At 41.9% G+C, this 21,591-nt stretch overlaps 1 protein-coding gene across 3 annotated transcripts in view; it reads right to left on the minus strand.

Annotated features, from left to right (window-relative positions):
• The window catches only part of LOC115130208 (guanine nucleotide-binding protein G(olf) subunit alpha), a 72,796-nt gene that overhangs the window by 46,858 nt on the left and 4,347 nt on the right, over window positions 1-21,591 (minus strand). The window contains exons 1-4 of one of the 3 annotated variants that reach the window (XM_065019420.1): window positions 14,140-14,173; window positions 5,587-5,659; window positions 4,371-4,425; window positions 4,101-4,220 (exon numbers count right to left, since the gene is read on the minus strand). In XM_065019420.1, coding sequence (XP_064875492.1) covers window positions 4,101-4,220; window positions 4,371-4,425; window positions 5,587-5,659; window positions 14,140-14,158 — 267 coding nt within the window. In that variant the 5' untranslated portion in view covers window positions 14,159-14,173. Of the gene's footprint in view, window positions 1-4,100; window positions 4,221-4,370; window positions 4,426-5,586; window positions 5,660-5,889; window positions 6,197-14,139; window positions 14,174-21,591 lie in introns of those variants that run through there. The other 2 variants (XM_029661108.2, XM_029661107.2) reach the window with 2 other exon arrangements.

Consider the following 21,591-nt stretch of genomic DNA (forward strand, 5'->3'; position numbering starts at 1 on the left):
CCCACTGGCGCTTCTCTCTCCTCTTCCGATGGCTTAACAAAGGAGGCCTAATATGATCAAGCTGTTTGTGTGTGTGTAGAGAAGCAGGAGACACTCCTCAGGGCTCGGGTTTAGGGAGGCTCGTGACACAGCCTGAATAAACGCAGTGTGCAGTTTACGGTCTCTTAATGGAGGGGCCCATGAAAGACAGCAAACGGGACAATGTGTACTTAGCTTACGTCTCCTTAACCGTTTCATACCTCTGGCCGGGTACCACACTCTCACCATATTTCTATGTTTTGTATTGACAATTATGTAGTTGTCTCAAATAAATGTATTCATTGGTAGATTCCGCAATTTACAGGAGATATTAACGTGCGTTTTATATCATTGATAGTTTCCGCTATCTGCATCTGCCATCAATATTTCCCCTAAATAGAATAGACAGACAAGTAGATAAAGTGTAGTCGTGATGTTGCATAATGAAGAATCACATGTCAACTTTAGGCAAATGCAAAAAGCAGAGCAAACTGAACACGAGAATGCATTGGAGCCAAGTCGCAGGCCCCAAATACTATCTACGATTATTCTAGTCTAGCCGCTACTGGCACCATGTCAAGAAATCTTGGAATGGATGAAAAAATTAATGCTCTTCAATTATGTAACCACAATCAAATGCTCAACTGCTGAGGCGTTATTTAAAGAAGGGGCAATCTGTAGTTGCTACATCCATTTTTAAACTTATAAATTAATTATATATTTTTCAAGAATCAATGGGTATATATATAACTTATAAATTCCTCATGAACTTAGTTCAACTGCGGCACCCGGTCAGAACCCAAGGTATAAGATTGTTCTACTCCAATGTTTGATATCATGGATGGTCAGTCCATAGTGCTATCTATGAATTTGAGAGTAATTACATTTCTCCAGGACCATCCTTCAGCTTTAAAAAAAAAACAGATGTGGGGTGATGCACTTTATTATTGTTTCAACTGTTGATTGGGCCTTTAAAGCAGTGGTTTTTAACCAAGGGTGTATGTCACCTGCTGCCAAAATAATCATTTGAGCCAGGGCCACAGCAACACAGGCCATATATTGTGCTATATTCTTTTTTTGCCTAAATAATCACTGACCAATCTATGAATAAAATAAACACGTCTGTTTGCGGTTTCATATTGCAGTATGAAAAAATGGACTACTGTGATTCTCAATTATCAACGAATGCGGGTGGGTAGAGATTAAAGAGTATGGTATGCAGACTCTGCATTTTATTGTTTTAATAATCTGAAGGGAACCATTTTGAAAGTGCGTGCTTGCGGGCATGGTGAATGAAGTTGACGGCATAATTTCATTCATTCAGGTTTAAATGAGAAAAAACGTGGTTAAACCCATTTATTTCTCAACTTAAACACTGGACAATTGCTCTTTTTAAAGTCTGTTTTTAGCAACATTAAAAAGCTAATTGGATGATATGATTTACCTAAAGGCCTATATAGCCTAGCATGAAAGTAAAGACATCACATCAAATGTCAAATCTTCAGCAGAGGCCAATGCTGAAATTTATTTTTGTAATTAAAAAAAAAATCAGATGAGGAAAAATGGCATTTTGAATCTCTGCTGTGGTAGACAAAGGAGGTTTTGAGTCCCAGCAGAAACAGGGCCGTACATGTGACATGGGAGGCCAGACATAAAACACAGACCTGCTTTAGAGGGAAATTATTAAGTCGTTTGGTTGCTGGGAGGGCCTCTCTTTGTCTCAGGCTCTAGCCAGCATGTTTACTAAGAGAAATCGATGTGCCATTACATAATAGGCCTAATTAATGAAGCCTGTGTGTTGCAGCCAAAACATCTACTGTTTCTACTGTCCATGTTTTGACAGACTAGTATAGAGTATGCATCTCCACTAGTATAAATACACAGACGGACGGACCGACACCTCCAACAACTGGGCAACATGAGAGAATAGGACTGAAATGGCGTTCTAAACAGCTTTAGTTTGAACGCCAAAGCAAAAGCACTCGGTTGAAATATCCGATCCAACTCAAAATGTCTGACTTGAACAACGTGGACATGTTTGAGACACAATGCAATAAACTGAGGAAACGTAAGCTCTTAATAACAAATATCCTCATCTTGGGGTCAAATAAACTTTTGAAAGTTCCATATTTCAAGTTTGTCGGCCAATCACAACCAGTGCTTATCATTAGCAAGCCAATGTCAAATTCACAACGGCCTTCATCAGGGCTCGTACAGTACACAGTTAAAAGCATTAGATAACTCAGCATCAACACAACCTGGAGCAGAACCACACTCTCGTCATCCGTTTCATGTCGTCTGCAACGTCTCAGAACTAACACAGGGAATCTAAAACACTAAAAGAAACTACTGTTTGGATTCTTTCGTAACACCTCGGCACCAACAGACCAACGCTTTGTCTGCCTTGCCTTGACCCAGTGAACGCAGAGAAGGCATCAAACAATTCCTTGTGAGGAAGAAGGGACGCTTTAATTTAAATGTCTAACGATGCGCTCCCCCAAACTCACCCCTCCTCCAAAAAAGGCAAATTAGGTTACTAAAAGCTTTTTCTAGGAAGCAGACTCATCATGTAACAGTTGATTAGTATTTATCTAGTCCAACAGATGTGCCCAGATTGCACACTGGGCCAGCCTCCCCTTACTCACTGTCTGAAAAAACAAGATTACTGATTGGAGCAAACTTTTGGACATGTCCTATTTTGTGGACATTCCAATGGGAGGACGTAACAACAAATATCACAGCCAATAGTAACTCTCTTGTTTTAGTTCAATCATGTCATGTTACCCGTTGTTATTTATTTCAAGCCTTTCCAGAAATGAGAATTACCACAAAATAACATTTACATTTAGCAGATGCTCTTATCCAGAGCGACATATTTTTTTAATGAAAGCAATAGTGAACAGTTCGATGAAAAAGCTTTAAAGATAAGGGTAAGCTCAAGGTCATGTGACATGATCAAACAAAACCCCTGGGCCCTACGTTATAGGGTATATACTGTGTATAAGGCGGCAGGTAGCCTTGTGGTTAAGAATATTGGACCAGTAACTGATAGGTTGCTGGTTTGAATCCCAGAGCTGACAAGGTGATTTTTACCCCCTCCATGTGCCCTTGAGTAATGTACATAACCCCTCATCGCTCTGGATAACAGCATCTTCTAAAATTACACATTTCTAAAATATCATATATTTCCAGGGAGTCAAATACAGGTCTATCTATTTTCTTGGGTACTCATTCAAAGTACTGTTAAGTTCATACAACAATTCAATTCATAGCTGGGAGATATCATTGAAAGCAAACACTAGGAGTGATGTCATCTATTTGCCCACATGAGGCCCTTTCATTCAAATCCAAAGTAAAGAAAACATCAAGGTATCCACCGTAGCCTACTACTGGGCATTTGCAGAACCTGTTGCAGAGCTCAGGTAGTCATACATATTACACAATTTAGTAAAGCATTTACAACTTCTTTTTTTTTTAATGATTCAACCCTGCAATGGTTCATACATTTATAAATTACCAAATCATGTAGCTTATGGCTCAGAAGTTTGTGGTTTTGACTGGAATCTGATCCTTTGTGAGTAGGATCTGAACACTTCTCTGAACAAACTTGAATAACTCGCTTCTCGTTGTTTCCTCAAGGAAGTAATTGCAAATAGTGCTGTGGTTGATTGTCTGAAGCAAATGACTCCTCCCCATTGGCAAAAATGTCCATCCACCAGGCCTACTAAACTAGTCTGACTACAGCGTTAAAAAAGGACACTAGTGAATGTGGCTAATTTAGATGACTGCTCTTGGAGTATAGGCCTACATAACCACTTTTTCATGGTGACCGTATATTTGGCATCAGCATTTAGACTCCACATTGAACAACTTGACTATAAATAAACTTGGAAAAAGTTTGTATTAGAGTTTCCACTGAATGAGTAAATTCAATCAGTTGGATAGTCTATCAATAGCAGGCCTGATCAATGCCTTAAAGTTGCTTCTCAGGGCATAACTAACAGGCTGTAGAGTGACAAAGACAGAAATCAGCTTCAAAGACTATAAAGCATTAATGACAGTGTTCGGTCAGTCGCCCTTACCTCTGTGTAGTCGAAGTCCGAGAGAGGTGCTATACTTTTGATGTAGTCAATTCTGGACTCGTTCGATGGGTTGCCTATTGGAACTGGGGGTATTAACGTGCTCATCGCCGAAACTACCGTCTAAAAAGCAGATAAAAACAAAAACATTAGACATTAAGCTGGATAAATGTGGGATAAGCCAGTCTAATCAGTAAAATGGGATTGCAGGAAAAAATCTCATAGGGTGTGACCATATTCTATCATACAAATCTCAGCACATCATCAACTTACCACAATGGCATCCTTCACATTTTTCCGAATATCCAGGACTTTCTGTTTCTTTTCTCTGGATGGGGAAACAACATATACAAATGGGTCTGTTAAACATGAATTAAATACCTTAAAAATTATAATTGCATTCATTAAATGAATCTTTATGCTGCCCCACAGAAAGGAAAAGTTGTCTCATATCACCACTAATGCAAACCATCATAGGCCTAATAGCCTATTTAGTAATACTCACTATTTGTAAATTAACAGTAAGGATGTTTTGTGCTAAAATGTTATTTGAAAGTTTACTTTTTAAGCTATTACATTAGGCAAGCCTATGCTACAACAATATTCAACGAGATGAGTCTCATTTAGAACTAAATGTGGACAGAAATTAAGCATAGCCTATATTTACTTGGTCCATTTCCTCAAATAATATCAAATGTATTATTAAAGATATAAATATTGAGGACAGTTTAGGATTGGGTATCATTCATTCATTCATTCATTTCCTAAAAAACGTATTCAGTACACTACAGTCTATACAGAAGCATATATTTCAGTGCACAATGTAACCAAAGTCTAGATTGAATATAGTAGGATATCATAAACCATAGAAAGATCCCACTGGGCACACACTGGTTGAATCAACATTGTTCCAACGTCATTTCAATGAAATTACGTTGAGCCAACGTGGAATAGACCTTGAATTGACGCCTGTGCCCAGTGGGATACATTGACACATACATATAAAGATACATCGTTTTAGCACCGTTTTAAAATACCACTGCACACATTACTGTCGCAGAACAGATTTTTTTTAAACACATGAATTCAGTTGAGATTTTGTTTGTTCGGTCCACATTATAATGCAATAGCAACTGTAAATAAGCGTAACATGTATATGTCAGTGTTTTGACACACATAATCTCGACCACAAGTAGGCCTAAATCTGCTACTATGTCGTCTTTATCACTGTGACAGCTATTTGAAATCAGTTGGACATAGCAGGCTTGTTGCCATGCTGTTGTTAAACCATTGGGCCCGATGGACACTGCAGTGCTACAGAGCAAAGAAACGTCTACCCAACCCTCGGTCCTTTTCTTATCCTACATCAAACAAATCAAAATGACAACAAGAAAATATATTTTAATACTCAACACTATCAAAATAGAACAGGAATACGTCCAATTTTGCACGTAAATAATTTAAAATAAATGAAATAACGGGTACTTACTCCGCATTAAAGCCATTGACGTGCAGAATCCGCATCTGCTTGACAATCGTACTTTTCCCAGACTCTCCGGCCCCTTCGAAATAAAACACAGATGAAGCATAAGGAAATGGAGCCATCGCTAAAATATAAGAATGTACTTGGGTGCCGCATATGCTGGTGTTTAAAATCCATGCCAATTGTACAATCCATCTGACGATTCAGTCAGCGCTCGCCTGCGAGACCTGTCAACATATGTGGGCTGGGGGCGAATCTGAAAACATACATGATACCTATCCGTTATCATATCCACCTTCTGGACCTTACCCAATAAAAGCAGTCGATGTGTGGCTTTATATGCTTGTCTTTCCTTTTGTAATTGTTTCTCGATTTTTTTATTCGCTTCTCTTTGTGCCTTTTCATCGATGCGTTGATCTTCAGTCTTGCTGTTGCCCAAACACCCCATCTTCCGCTGAGCTCTTCTCGTAAAAAGAAAGTATAAAATAACAGCTAATGCAATTCCTACTTTCAATATAAAAGGAGAAGAAATAGGGCGAAAAATCCGTGCGCCACTTCTCCGTCGCTCAGAAAAAAAATCTTCCCCGTTACAATTTCGTTTTAACCCCTTGTCAAACCCAACCCGGTGGATTCAGTCGATTCTAATAAATATGTGCATCATAAATAGAACAAAAAGATACATTGACTTCATAAATATGCAAAGAGTGGAGCGGGGCTGAATCTGGAAGCCAGCCAACTGCTCTTCTCTCTCGCTCCTGCTTCCCACTCTCTATTTTTCCGGTCTAAAATTCTGTTTGTGTTTCGGTCCCTTTAACTCAGCACTGCCTCTCTCTGTAGCACCAGGAAGTCACACTGCACCGAAAGAGAAACACCTCACAGAGCGCGCGCCACCTTGCCACTGTTTGAATACCCAGTTTAAAACAACATTTCTTAATTTCACATGTACAACAAACAAAAATATAGGCTGCGTTTATCTAATAAAATGTGCGCCGAAAAGTTTCGTTTCAATATGCTGTTCAGTGTAAAATAATTGGTGAATAATATAGTACAATTGTTTCCAAAAACGGGTATATGTTTGATCCAGACAAACACTTTAATCACGTTTCCTACACAAATCATTTCCCAATCCACATTGCGCGCGTAAATCATTTCACAGGTGCTTGCAAACACCGGTAAATGGAGGTTAACCAGAGAGCACGACCGTAGACAATCGGGGCCGCGCACCAGCGTATAATCACACAAACCATATGGATCATATTACAAAACCAAATAATAACACTGTAGTTTGCTGCTATTCAAATTTCTCCTGAAGTAGCCTATTAACTTGACATTGGCCTACTCTATAACCTAGTAGGTTCTCTTTAATCTGTAGCAATACAAAATGACACACTACAATAATAAACTCAGCAAAAAAATAAACGTCCTCACTGTCAACTACTTTTATTTTCAGCAAACTTAACATGTGTAAATATGAACATAAGGTTCAACAACTGAGACATGAACTGAACAAGTTCCACAGACATGTGACAAACAGAAATGGAATCATGTGTCTCTGAACAAGGGGGCGTCCAAATCAAAAGTAACAGTCAGTATCTGGTGTGGCCACCAGCTGCATTAAGTACTGCAGTGCATCTCCTCCTCATGGACTGCACCAGATTTGCCCGTTCTTGCTGTGAGATGTTACCCCACTCTTCCACCAAGGCACCTGCAAGTTCCCGGACATTTCTGGGGGGAATGTCCCTAGCCCTCACTCTCCGAACCAGCAGGTCCCAGACGTGCTCAATGGGATTGAGATCCGTGCTCTTCACTGGCCCTGGCAGAACACTGACATTCCTGTCTTGCAGGAAATCATACACAGAACGAGCAGTCTGGCTGGTGGCATTGTCATGCTGGAGGGTCATGTCAGGATGAGCCTACAAGAAGGGTACCACATGAGGGAAGTGGATGTCTTCCCTGTAACGCACAGGGTTGAGATTACCTGCAATGACAACAATGATGCTGTGACACACCGCCCCAGACCATGACGGACCCTCCACCTCCAAATCGATCCCGCTCCAGAGTACAGGCCTCTGTGTAACACTCACTCCTTCGACGATAAACACGAATCTGACCATCACCCCTGGTGAGACAAAACCGCGACTCGTCAGTGAAGAGCACTTTTTGCCAGTCCTGTGGTCCAGCGCCGGTGGGTTTGTGCCCCTAGGTGACGTTGTTGCCGGTGATGTCTGGTGAGGACCTGCCTTACAACAGGCCTACAAGCCCTCAGTCCAGCCTCCCTCAGCCTATCGCGGACAGTCTGAGCACTGATGGAGGGATTGTGCGTTCCTGGTGTAACTCAGGCAGTTGTTGTTGCCATCCTGTACCTGTCCCGCAGGTGTGATGTTCGGATGTACCGATCCTGTGCAGATGTTGTTACCCATGGTCTGCCACTGCGAGGACGATCAGCTGTTCGTAATGTCTCCATGTAGCACTGTCTTAGGTGTCTCACAATACGGACATTGCAATTTATTGCCCTGGTCACATCTGCAGTCTTCATGCCTCCTTGCATCATGCCTAAGGCACGTTCACGCAGATGAACATGGATCCTGGGCATCTTTCTTTTGGTGTTTTTCAGAGTCAGTAGAAAGGCCTCTTTAGTGTCCTAAGTGTTCATAACTGTGACCTTATTAGCATACCGTTTGTAAGCTGTTAGTGTCTTAATGACCGTTCCACATGTGCATGTTCATTAATTGTTTATGGTTCATTGAACAAGCATGGGAAACAGTGTTTAAAACATTTACAATGAAGATCTGTGAAGTTATTTGGATTTTTACAAATTATCTTTGAAAGACAGGGTCCTAAAAAAGGGACGTTTCTTTTTTTGCTGAGTTTAGTAGAGAATCCAAAGGTGTGAATATAACATCACCTCAAGCTTTGAGAAAAAAAGTCACAATGCAAATGCAATGGAATATATGCAAACGAGTTCATGTGTTTGCATATCAGCATCCATGTTCTAGCAGCACAGCTGGGCAGTGCTCCCATCAACAGTGGAGAGTATATCCATGTAGTGAGTGAGAGCCAAAGACAATCTCCCAATATGATAGGATGGAGGTGGTGTCTGGGTCATTTTAAGGTTAGTGTGGATGAACATGCCCTGACAACCAATCAAAGCCATCCTCAAAGTAAAGCATTGTTGGGAAAATGAATCATTAATGAAGTCCTTTCAAACCCCAATAAGATGTAGTCAACTAATTCAAAGATGACAGATACAATGACTAAAGTAGTACTTTGTGATCTAAAGTAAGTGAGGTAGATGTGTTTGACCATTTCAGTGGCAAACCAGACTCGGAAGGACTAGAATTAATTACATCAATTGAACGACTGATTGATTTCAAAACATTTAAAAAATAAATCAGACATATCAAAACATGGATTATATCAAAAGTAGTGTGAGGCAAACTGGCAACTGAGGGGCCATATGTGATGGTTATCTGTCGTGGTGTGTCACTGTTTAGAACATTAGCAGCCTCCAGAACAATGGAAAGATTTTCCAGTACAAAAAAAATATGAAAACAAGATGCAAATGTGATGTTATAGGTCGAGTTGGCCAGTGTGTGGCTCCTCTGGATGCAAATTTAGCCCGCGGAGCTTACTAACTGTTAATGTTGTGTGTTGGTTGAGAGTGTCGGCTCTACCTACCTCTAGCCTCGTTCAAACCATCCTGATCTCATGAGCTTACGCTCTGTTACAGAATGTAAACTCACAAGATCAGGATGGTTTGTACGAGGCTAACCTACCGTTCTACTATTCAGAAATGAGTAATTTACTGTATGTCTCCCTACAATGCCATGGGGAGTTAAGACAATCTTTGCTTTCACTTGTTTTGGTTTTTGTCACCTGTTTGCATCGCTCCCAGTCACAACTATGTGAACTACAGAGCCAAAGTTCTTTCCCTGTTAGGCACACGGAGTTAAGTAACAAACATATTTTTAAAGTCACTAGAAATGATCACCATCATCTTATCGAATTCTCTCTATAGTGTCAACGTAGAGCAGCCCATTGACTATCGTCTTACATTGCCATTTGTCTCCCTCTTGTGGTTTAGATTAATACTATACACTTCAGTGTGTGTGTGTGTGTGTGTGTGTGTGCGCGTGCTTGATGAAAATATGCATGTACAACAAAGGAATGGTCAAGAATACATGCATCCTTTACTAGAAAGCTATGACTGTATGACTTTCACCCTTCCTCCTTGTACCCTGTTGCCTGGATAAAAATAGCTTGTGTATGATAAGTTAGTATATAGCTCAGGTCATACCTTAGGCTGGAAAACTGGTATTCTAGTTTCTCTTTCCAGTGAGTACACAGAGAAGGTTAGAGATTAAGAGGATACCTGGAATGGTAGCTAGCTTTCTAAAAGCTCTCCGTAGTCATAACATGGCATTCCCAAAGGCCCAGTGCAGGGTCATGTTCATTAGGCACTAAATGGAATAAAACGGCTTGACAAGGGGAGGGACTACCTGGACTTGTCCAATAACAAACAGTCATTTTTGTTTTCGGTTTTCAAAACGCTTTGCTATGGTGTGCCCTACTGAACATGACCGAGGAGATCTGCAGGTTAGTATTGACCAGATAAACTTGCAAATTGCAAAAGCAACTGCTTTCGGTCAACTGAGTTGAGAGTGCATCTAAGACAATCATTCCTTTTTCATAGTAGGGCAGTCTGTCAGCAGGCTGGTGGCCAAATGAGTGAATTTGGGATATTACTGTCCTTTGTCACACATTCCTGGTGCGTGATCTTTTGATTTGTTTTGGTTCGGGGTGAACTTTCAACCCCGCTGGACAGCCCCGGGCTAGTTTCCGTAGGACGTGGGGCCCGATTTAGAAAACGAGAGTAAAAAAAAAAACAGGATGCACATTTTCTCCCCAGAGAACGGGAGGTGTAAGAGAGGTCTGATGAGGTCAAGATGAGGTCATAGCTGCTGGTTGGTGGGTTGAATGGTAGGTTCACCACCACTGTCTGTATGACAAGAGCGGCACAGGACTGAGAAAGTGAAACCATTTCCAGGGAAGACATAACTTTACAAAAACATCCACCCAGAATTAAGTCACCTTAACATGAACCCTTCATAGGAAGGGCTACATATCACTGACATAGTAATTATGTAACGGATGTCATAAATATATCTGTCTGCTGGATTGCTGTCAGCTTGCAAACAGAACTAATCCCAAGGTTTAATGATAGCCAACTTGCTTACCTCGGTGCTATTTTATGTCACGAGTAAAGTCAGTTGACATAAGCACCCCTTACGGAACAACACATGAATTTCATGTGAACACATGTTCAGTGTTCCAAAAACACACTTTCATGTGATCACAATGTGACAACATGTAAAGCAAAATGTGATAACATGAAGCTACATGTATAAACATGTGAATTGTTCTAAATAAAAATGTGAAAACATGTTTTTCTGTAAGGGACAGCTATATGTAACCCTTGTGACTGAGATTTCCACTTAAGTGTAACCAGCAGACGTTTCAATATATAGACAGAGAATAACATTTAACTGTGTGCATGTCTGTCAGCCTTGATAATTAGCCTAAATAGCTGACTAAATGATCTTAGAACATTTTTGGATCCCAGGTCAGTTCTACTGGTCTAGTGACTGAGGGTGAAAACTGATTAGGGACGTTGACGTCAAAGAACATTAAAGGACGTTAGAAGAAGTCAGCAGTGAGAAGGAGGCTTTTGTCCCAATGACCAGACCGGCAGTACATGCCGATAAAAATTTAAATAAAATGACAGTGCTATTTGTCCTATTACCAAACAAACAGAGAAGGCATGAACAATAGATAAAACCGTTTGGAGACATATTTTGCCTTTTCACATGGCAAGTTCTTAGCTCAGAACTATCCTTAATGAATATTGCAATTAAGTGACGCCGGGAAACACGGAACTGATTAGCTAGCCGAGCCCTGACAATGTGGTGTTGTTAAGAGCTCTCAATTGTTGATTACTTTCTCACTTAGAAGGTTGAATGTATATTACTTTAATGTTACTTTTTCAAAAGATGGCTGCTATATCCATTCAGGTAAATCACAGCTACTTGAGGGGATAGGATCTTTCCCAAATGATCTCTGAACATTTGCATATTTGGATGGAACCTGAACCTGCTTGAGAGCATCTCTGTTCCATATCTTGAAATTCCGTAACCCAGATTCCATCTGGGCTAAAAATAGCCCCCCCAGAGAGCGTCTCTCTCTGCAGCTCTGATATGGAATGATAACAGAGCCAACCTGCCCCTTAGCGTGCAGAAAAACACATGCATGCAGATAGACATGTTACACTGCAGACAGACGTGTTACACAGCACACAGACATGTTACACTGTACACATACGTGTTACACTGCACAGAGACGTGTTACACAGCACACAGACGTGTTACACAGCACACAGACGTGTTACACAGCACAGAGACGTGTTACCTTGTACACATACGTGTTACACTGCACAGAGACATGTTACACTGCACAGAGACGTGTTACACAGCACAGAGACGTGTTACACTGCACAGAGACGTGTTACACTGCACAGAGACGTGTTACAATGCAGACAGAGACGTGTTACACTGCAGACAGAGACGTGTTACACTGCAGACAGAGACATGTTACACTGCACAGAGACGTGTTACACTGCACAGAGACGTGTTAAACTGCACAGAGACGTGTTACAAAGCACACAGACGTGTTACAAAGCACACAGACGTGTTACCCTGTACACATACGTGTTACACTGCACAGAGACGTGTTACACTGCAGACAGACGTGTTACACTGCACAGACATGTTAAACTGCACTCAGACGCATTTACTCTTCCCTTTGTTGCCTCACAAACATCTTCCACCACACACACACACACACACACCACACTTGAACTCAAACTCCATATTAATAACGAAGGAAAATGTATTGTATGAATGATCAATGAACATGCACTATGGCGCTCTGAGGCCAAGCCTTTCCCCTCAATCTCTTATCATTGGCCATTGGTCATCCCAGATATGAAAGATTACAATAGCTGAAAACGTGGCAGCTATGTTCAGGTCATGAGACTGAGAAAGCAAGGTGGGGAAGGGTTTATGGGATGGGCCGGCAGCAAAAATAGCACAGACTTTGGACTATTCCCACTTGAGTTTATATATGGCATCATGACACAAGGATGGACCCCACTCTCAATAAACACAATATCATAAGAATGACACGTGCATTACAAAATGAGAGTTTGGAGTTCTTAGTCAAGGAAAGAATAGGGCTAATCGTAATAATTTCAGACAGACCTGCATGCCAGCAGTAACGTATGCTAGCAGTAGCAAGGTAAAGTAGCAATATTTGTAAAACTTTGATACATACCCGCCAGGACAAGTGTACTGTATGCAGTGAAGGGTACATATGTTGGATCTTAAGTTGAGCCAGTTTGCTACAGCAGGAAAATAATCCTGCAGCAACGGGAATTGTAAATTATTATGTGGATTATAATTCATGGACATTTTTGTAGGATTTGATAAATGTTTCACTATGGCAAAATCAAGTCTGACATTTAAAAGTGGAAATGACTAACTTTAGAAGGATTTTTAAACCTCTAATACACTACAAGTTTGCATTTCCTGCAATCTCAGCAACAAAATAGTGATCAAATTAAGATCCTACATCTGTAATGCCTAAATACACAATCATAGAGTTTTTCAGAGTAGTAGAATGGGGACAGGGCGATGTGTGCGTGTGAGAGAAAGACAGAGAGAGAGAGTGGGAGATAATGTGTAACATACACTAACAGTTAATGTCACTTACCCACCCACATAGGATAAAATTGCTAGCTGTTCAAATAAAGGATCAAATGAAGTGTTAAACATTTCAGTCAGTTTTCCTAGAGGCTGCATTTGTGGCCTTGTTCCCCTACCTGAAAGAACATGTGGGGTGAGAAATTGGGTTAGATGCACACAGGCAACCCAGAGATATGAGTACCAACAGGTCTCATGTCTGTACCATTTTCTAACTATTACGAGACAAACCACAAATCTGATATTTTCTTTTCACATTTCCCTTCTCACCACAGTTCCAGCAATATGGTGGATGAGTAACCAGGCTAGCGCAGTACAACTCTGTTTGGGTTAGCTCAGTAGTGTGGAAAGGGTCATGTATCCAGAGCAACTAACAACAGTGAGTGGATACATTTAAATTTGTACTGTTCCCCCATGGGATCGAACCTACAACCTTGGTGTTGCAAGTGCCATGCTCTGCCAATTGAGCCACACAAGAACTCTGACCACTCTCAACGTTAAATTCCATATGTTAACGTCCTGACACCCATGGTTGCTAGGCGCCAGTCATATAAACCCAGCTGAAGTTGTCAACTTCCTTCGATTTCCATTCTGCATAAAAAGCAGAGGAATGGTGTCATTTCTAGTGTCCTTATAGTCCCAGCAATAAAATGCTACAGCCTGCACTGTATAACAAAATGAACTACAATATATATATATATATATAAAAATGTACAAACACACGCAATCGGAAAGTACTCACCCCTAGACTTTTTCCACATTTTGTTACGTTACAGCCTGTCTAAAATGTATTAACTTGTTTTTTTCCTCATCAATCTAAACACAATACCTCATAATGACAAAGCAAAAAAAGGTTTAGACATTTTTGCAAATGTATTAAAAAATAAAAAACTGAAATATTACATTTACATAAGCATTCAGACCCTTTGCGCAGTACTTTGTTGAAGCACCTTTGGCAGCGATTACAGCCTCGAGTCTTGTTGGCTATGATACAAGCTTGGCACACCTGTATTTGGGGAGTTTCTCCCATTCTTCTCTGCAGATCCTCTCAAGCTCTGTCAGGTTGGATGGGGAGTGTCTATTTCTAGTGTCTATGTCTAGTGGCTATTTCCACATCTCTCCAGATATGTTTGATTGGGTTCAAGTCTTGGGCTCTGGCTGGGTCATTCAAGGACATTCAGAGACTTGTCCCGAAGCCACTCCTGCATTGTCTTGGCTGTGTGCTTAGAGTCGTTGTCCTATTGGAAGGTGAACATTCACCCCAGTCTGAGGTCCTGAGTGCTCTGGAGCAGGTTTTCATCAAGGATCTCTCTGTACTTTACTCTGTTCATCTTTCCCTCGATCCTGACGAGTCTCTCAGTCCCTGCCGCTGAAAAACATCCCCACAACACAATGATGTCACCACTATGCTTCATTATAGGGATGGTCTGAGGTTTCCTTCAGACGTGACACTTGGCATTCAGGCCAAAGATTTAAATCTTGGTTTCATCAAACCAGAGAATCTTGTTTCTCATGATCTGAGTCTTTAGGTGCCTTTTGGCAAACTCCAACCGGGCTGTCATGTGCCTTTTACTGAGGAGTGGCTTCCATCTGGCCATGCTACCATAAAGGCCTGATTGGTGGAGTGCTCCAGAGATGGGAGAAACTTCTAGAAGGACAACCATCTCTCCATTAGGAACTCTGGAGCTCTGTCAGAGTGACCATCAGGTTCTTGGTCACCTAACTGACCAAGGATGTTCTCCCCCGATAGCACAGTTTGGCCGGGCGGCCAGCTCTAGGAAGAGTCTTGGTGGTTCCAAACTGCTTCCATTTAAGAATTATGGATGCCGTTGTGTTCTTGGGGACCGTCATTGCTGCAAAAAATGTTGCTACCCTTCCCCAAGATCTGTGCCACAACACAATCCTGTCTCGGAGCTCTACGGACAATTCCTTTGTCCTCATGGCTCGGTTTTTGCTCTGACATGCACTGTCAAATGTGGGACCTTATATAGACAGGTGCGTGCCTTTCCAAATCATGTCCAATCAATTGCATTTACCACAGCTGGACTCCAATCAAATTGTAGAAACATCTCAAGGATGCACCGGAGCTCAATTTTGAGTCTGATAGCAAAGGGTCTGAATACTTATGTAAATAAGGTGTTGCTGTTTATTTTTAATAAATCTGGAAACATTTCTAAAACCTGTTTTCGCTTTGTCATTATGGGGTATTGTGTGTAGACTGGTGTGTCCCAAAAATCTTTTAATACATTTTAGAATTTTTTTATTTAACCAGGCAAGTCAGTTAAGAACAAATTCTTATTTTCAATGATAGTGTAGGAACAGTGGGTTAACTGCCTGTTCAGGGACAGAACAACAGATTTGTACCTTGTCAGCTGGGGGATTTGAACTTGCAACCTTTAAGTTACTAGTCCATCGCTCTAACCACTAGGCTACCCTGCCTCTGTAAGGCTGTAAAATGTGGAAAAATGTGATTGATTGATTGATTTCAGAACAGAAACTATACCATGAAGTCCAAGGAACTGTCTGTGTGGAAAAAGTCACTCCACCAATCAGGCCTTTATGGCCAGATGGAAGCCACTTTCCTGTATAATATATACTGTATATAATAATATAAACTATTTAGCAGATGCTTTTATCCAAAGCAACTTACAGCATACATTTTACATATGGGTGGTCCAAGGATTTTTTTATTTAACTAGGCAATTGAGTTAAGAACCAATTCTTATTTTCAATGACAGCCTAGGAACAGTGCCTGCCTGTTCAGGGGCAGAATGACAGAGTTGTATCTTGTCACCTCGGGGATTTGAACTTGCAACCTTTCGGTTACTAGTTCAACACTCTAACCACCCCTGCCACCCCAAATTAAACCCACAACCCTGGCATAACAAGCACCATGCACTGCCAACTAAGCTTCAGATATATAGTATCATGGTATAGGTCATTTCTCAATAGCCCATGTGAGTTTATTAGTCAGCAATGTATTTTCTGATATTCACTGCCAGCTCTCAATTAATTTTTTATTCAAAAACAGTAAATACAGATTGCTACCCTAATTTAAAATCCAGACTCCATCTGAGGTCATAAGGGGAACTGACTGACTGACCGATTGCCATGTTCCAGGACACTAGCAGGTCACATGCACTAGCCTACTGCTATGGCTAGTTAAGCAGCTCTTGATGTGTGCTTCTTGGTCTTTGATAAGCTAGTTCTTGGAATGCTGAGATACTACCACTGTGACGGTTACACATAGCCTGGTCCCAGATCTGTTACCGCAGTCTTGCAACAGCTATATGATAATTGTCCCGCTAAGGCAAGACATCACAAACAGATCTGGGGCTAGGCTAGGTATCCTAAGGGCTGTCATTATGACATGGTTAGACCTCATGTTATATCAGAGGTTTCATGATGAATTGGGATGTGAGGTAGGCTATAACTGTCACTAACAAATGACTAGTGACTGCATATTGCCATTGGTGTGCTTCACGCCTGTGAGCCACAACTTCAGGATAGCATGTAGTGCTTTCAGAAAGTATTCATACCCGTTGACTTATTCCACATTTTGTTGTGTTCAGCCTGAATTCAAATTTTTTGTTTTTCTAATCCAGCTACACACACACACACACACACACACACAATACCCCATAATGACAAAGTGAAAACTGATTTTTAGACATTTTAGCACATTTATTGAAAATGAAATACAGAAATACAGGTGCATCCAATTTCCTTTGATCATCCTTAAGATGTCGCTACAACTTGATTGGAATCAACCTGTGGCTAATTCAATTCTTTGGACACGATTTAGAAAGAAACACACCTGTCTACATAAGGTTCATCTGCATTGCCAGCTGTTTGGCATTTAAGGCTGGGTTTCTGTACAGCGCTTTGTGACATCGGCTGATGTAAAAAATATAAAAAAATTAAAAGGGCTTTATAAATACATTTGATTGATTGATTGATTTCAGAACAGAAACTATACCATGAAGTCCAAGGAACTGTCTGTAGATCTCTGAGATAGAACTGTGATGAGGCATATACACTGGCAGTAAAAACATAAGGAGCACCTTCCTAATATTGAGTTGTACCTCCTTTTGCCCTCAGCACAGCCTCAATTCGTCAGGGCATGGACTCTACAAGGTGTCGAAAGCGTTCCACAGGGATGCTGGTCCATGTTGACACCGATTCTTCCCACAGTTGTGCGAAGTTGGCTGGTAGTGGATCTCTACTCCGAATTGCTCGTTCCATGTCATCCCATAGACGCTCAATTAGACTGTGGAACCATTCCTGGACAATCCTCGTCTTGTGGCACGGGGGCATTATTCTGCTGAAATAAATATATATTTGCAAATGGATACTGTCATGATGGGATGCACCTGATTGGTAATGATGTTCAGATATACTGTGGCACTCAAACGTTGCTCCAATTTGAACACACCATCACAAGCCTTCAATGTTGACACGCTGCATGGTGGATGCATGTACTCATGTGGTTTTCTCCCATCAGCGTGAAACAGCAGGAACCAGGATTCACCAGACCAGGCAATGTTTTTCCAATTCTCCAGTGTCCAGAGTTTTCAATCATTAGCCCACTATAACCACAGTTTATTGTATTTTTCTGCAAGAAGTGGAACTCTTAGTCGTTGGCTGCCATACCCCATTTGTGTCAAGGCACGACGGGTTGTGCATTCTTTTATGGGTCTTTGGGCATCAATGGTGTACTGGACTGTCAGTTGACTAACTGTAGCCGTCTGTTGCTTTGCACAATTTGTGTCAGCCTCCTTTGTCATCTTTCATCAATTACCTGTTTTTGTCTACTGATCTGTTGTTTGCTGGACATCCTTTGGGTGGTGGACCATTCTTGATACACATGAGAAACTGTTGAGCATGAAAACCCAGCAGTGTTGCAGTTCTTGACACACTCAAACCAGTGTGCCGGCACCTACTACCATAACCCGTTCAAAGGCACTTAAATATTTTGTCTGGCCCATTCGCCCTCAATGGAATACATACACAATCCATGTCTCAATTGTCTCAAGGCTTAAAAATCCTTATTTAACCTGTCTCTTCCCTGTCATCTACACTGATTTAACAGGTGACATCAATAAGGGATCATAGCTTTCACCTGGATTCACCTGGTCAGTCTATGTCATGGAAGAACAGGTGTACTTAATGTTTTGTACACTCAGTGTATCTGGGAAAGGGTATAAACCAATCTCTAGAATGCTGAAAGTTTCCAAGAGAACAGTCTCCATCATTGGTAAATGGAAATAATATGGAACTGCCCAGAATCTGGCCTTCCGATCAAACTGAGCAACTGGGCAAGAAGAACCTTGGTCATGGAGGTAACCAAGAACCCAATGACCTCTCTGGCAAAACTACAGAGTTCCTTGGCTGAGATGGGAGAATCTACCAGAAGGACAACAGTCTCTATAGCACTAAACCAATCTGGACTTCATGGGACCACATCATCTTTTGCCTTATGATGAGACAAAAATGTTGCCCCTTTGCATGAATGCAAAGCATTGTCTGGAGAAAACCAGACACAGCTCATCACCTGTCTAACACCATCCGTACCGTGAAGCATGGTGGTGGCAGCATCATGCTATGGAGATACTTTTCAGTGGCAGGGATTGGGAGACTGGTAAAGATAGAAGAAACAATGAATGGCGCAAGATACACACACATCCTTGATGGGAACAAACAACCTTAGACGGGGGTGAAGATTTACATTCAAACAGGACAATGACCCCAAGCATAGAGTCAAATCAATGCTGGAATGGCTTCAGAACAAGAATGTGAAAGTCCTTGAGTGGCCCAGCTAAAGCCCAGACTTGAATCCCATTGAAAATCTGTAGAAAGACTTGAAGATTGCTGTTCACAACTGCTCCCCATCTAACTTAACAGAGCTTGAGAAAATCTCCAAGGAAGAATAAGAGAAAATCCCCAAATCCAGACATGCAAAGCTGATAGACATACCCAAGATGACTGAAAGCTGTAATCGCTGCCAAAGGTCCTTCTACAAAGTATTGCCACAGGGGTTTGAATAATTATGTAAATTAGATATCTGTATTTAATTTTCAATACATTTGAAAAAATGTCTAAAAACATGTTTTAACGTTGTCATTATGAGGCACTATGTGTAGATGGGTGAGAGAAAACAATATATTTAATCAATTTTGAATTCAGGCTGTAACACAACAAAATGTGGAATACATATGTTAGCATACATGCATTAGCCTAGGGTAGAATTTCCTTTAGTAACTGAAAATATAATTTGAAGGTTTGGGGTGAAGTGTCCCTTTAAAATCTTCTGTGTGTCTTGTACGGCATTGTGCTATAATGATTAACCCATCGCTTATCTGTTGTCCTATAGTCCAAGTGCATTTTCAAGGACATTTTGCACGTATAATGCTTCAACCTGGAATGAGAACCAGTAGCCTAGTTAATATTCTGTTATCAATGCATTACTGTCCATACTCCTGTGACTGTATTAATCACTGGTAGGCTATATTGTCAGGCCTAATGAAAAATGTCCATTCATTAATGCAAATATATATGAAATATTACAGCTGAATTAATTGGTAGAGGAGAACTAGACCATAGGCCTCAGGGACCATCATGACGTGTGTTGGAAGTATGCCGTGCATTAGCCCTCTACTGCACATCATCGCCCTCAGGCAACAGAAAACCCTTTCCCCCCCTCACCCGCCCACCATATTCAAAAAATCCTATACATGACAATATGTGATGACATGTCTGTAAACAATCCAATGAGGTGCAGAAGTTGGTATGATGTATGGATTGGGGCAGGAACCTTCTTACAGGGAAAGCAGAGCGATGTTAGTGCATGGTGTGAGTGAAGGGTACAACACATTTCATTATTTGACATGTTTAAATAGAGAAGTACATTTACATTTAAGTCATTTAGCAGACGCTCTTATCCAGAGCGACTTACAAATTGGTGCATTCACCTTATGACATCCAGTGGAGCAGCCACTTTACAATAGTGCATCTAAATCTTATAAGGGGGGGGGGGGGTGAGAAGGATTACTTTATCCTATCCTAGGTATTCCTTAAAGAGGTGGGGTTTCAGGTGTCTCCGGAAGGTGGTGATTGACTCCGCTGTCCTGGCGTCGTGAGGGAGTTTGTTCCACCATTGGGGGCCAGAGCAGCGAACAGTTTTGACTGGGCTGAGCGGGAACTGTACTTCCTCAGTGGTAGGGAGGCGAGCAGGCCAGAGGTGGATGAACGCAGTGCCCTTGTTTGGGTGTAGGGCCTGATCAGAGCCTGGAGGTACTGAGGTGCCGTTCCCCTCACAGCTCCGTAGGCAAGCACCATGGTCTTGTAGCGGATGCGAGCTTCAACTGGAAGCCAGTGGAGAGAGCGGAGGAGCGGGGTGAAGTGAGAGAACTTGGAAGGTTGAACACCAGACGGGCTGCGGCGTTCTGGATGAGTTGTAGGGGTTTAATGGCACAGGCAGGGAGCCCAGCCAACAGCGAGTTGCAGTAATCCAGACGGGAGATGACAAGTGCCTGGATTAGGACCTGCGCCGCTTCCTGTGTGAGGCAGGGTCGTACTCTGCGGATGTTGTAGAGCATGAACCTACAGGAACGGGCCACCGCCTTGATGTTAGTTGAGAACGACAGGGTGTTGTCCAGGATCACGCCAAGGTTCTTAGCGCTCTGGGAGGAGGACACAGTGGAGTTGTCAACCGTGATGGCGAGATCATGGAACGGGCAGTCCTTCCCGGGAGGAAGAGCAGCTCCGTCTTGCCGAGGTTCAGCTTGAGGTGGTGATCCGTCATCCACACTGATATGTCTGCCAGACATGCAGAGATGCGATTCGCCACCTGGTCATCAGAAGGGGGAAAGGAGAAGATTAATTGTGTGTCGTCTGCATAGCAATGATAGGAGAGACCATGTGAGGTTATGACAGAGCCAAGTGACTTGGTGTATAGCGAGAATAGGAGAGGGCCTAGAACAGAGCCCTGGGGGACGCCAGTGGTGAGAGCACGTGGTGAGGAGACGGATTCTCGCCACGCCACCTGGTAGGAGCGACCTGTCAGGTAGGACGCAATCCAAGCGTGGGCCGCGCCCGAGATGCCCAACTCGGAGAGGGTGGAGAGGAGGATCTGATGGTTCACAGTATCGAAGGCAGCCGATAGGTCTAGAAGGATGAGAGCAGAGGAGAGAGA

Source organism: Oncorhynchus nerka, linkage group LG6 (assembly GCF_034236695.1).
Source record: "Oncorhynchus nerka isolate Pitt River linkage group LG6, Oner_Uvic_2.0, whole genome shotgun sequence".
Classification (NCBI taxonomy): Eukaryota; Metazoa; Chordata; class Actinopteri; order Salmoniformes; family Salmonidae; genus Oncorhynchus; species Oncorhynchus nerka.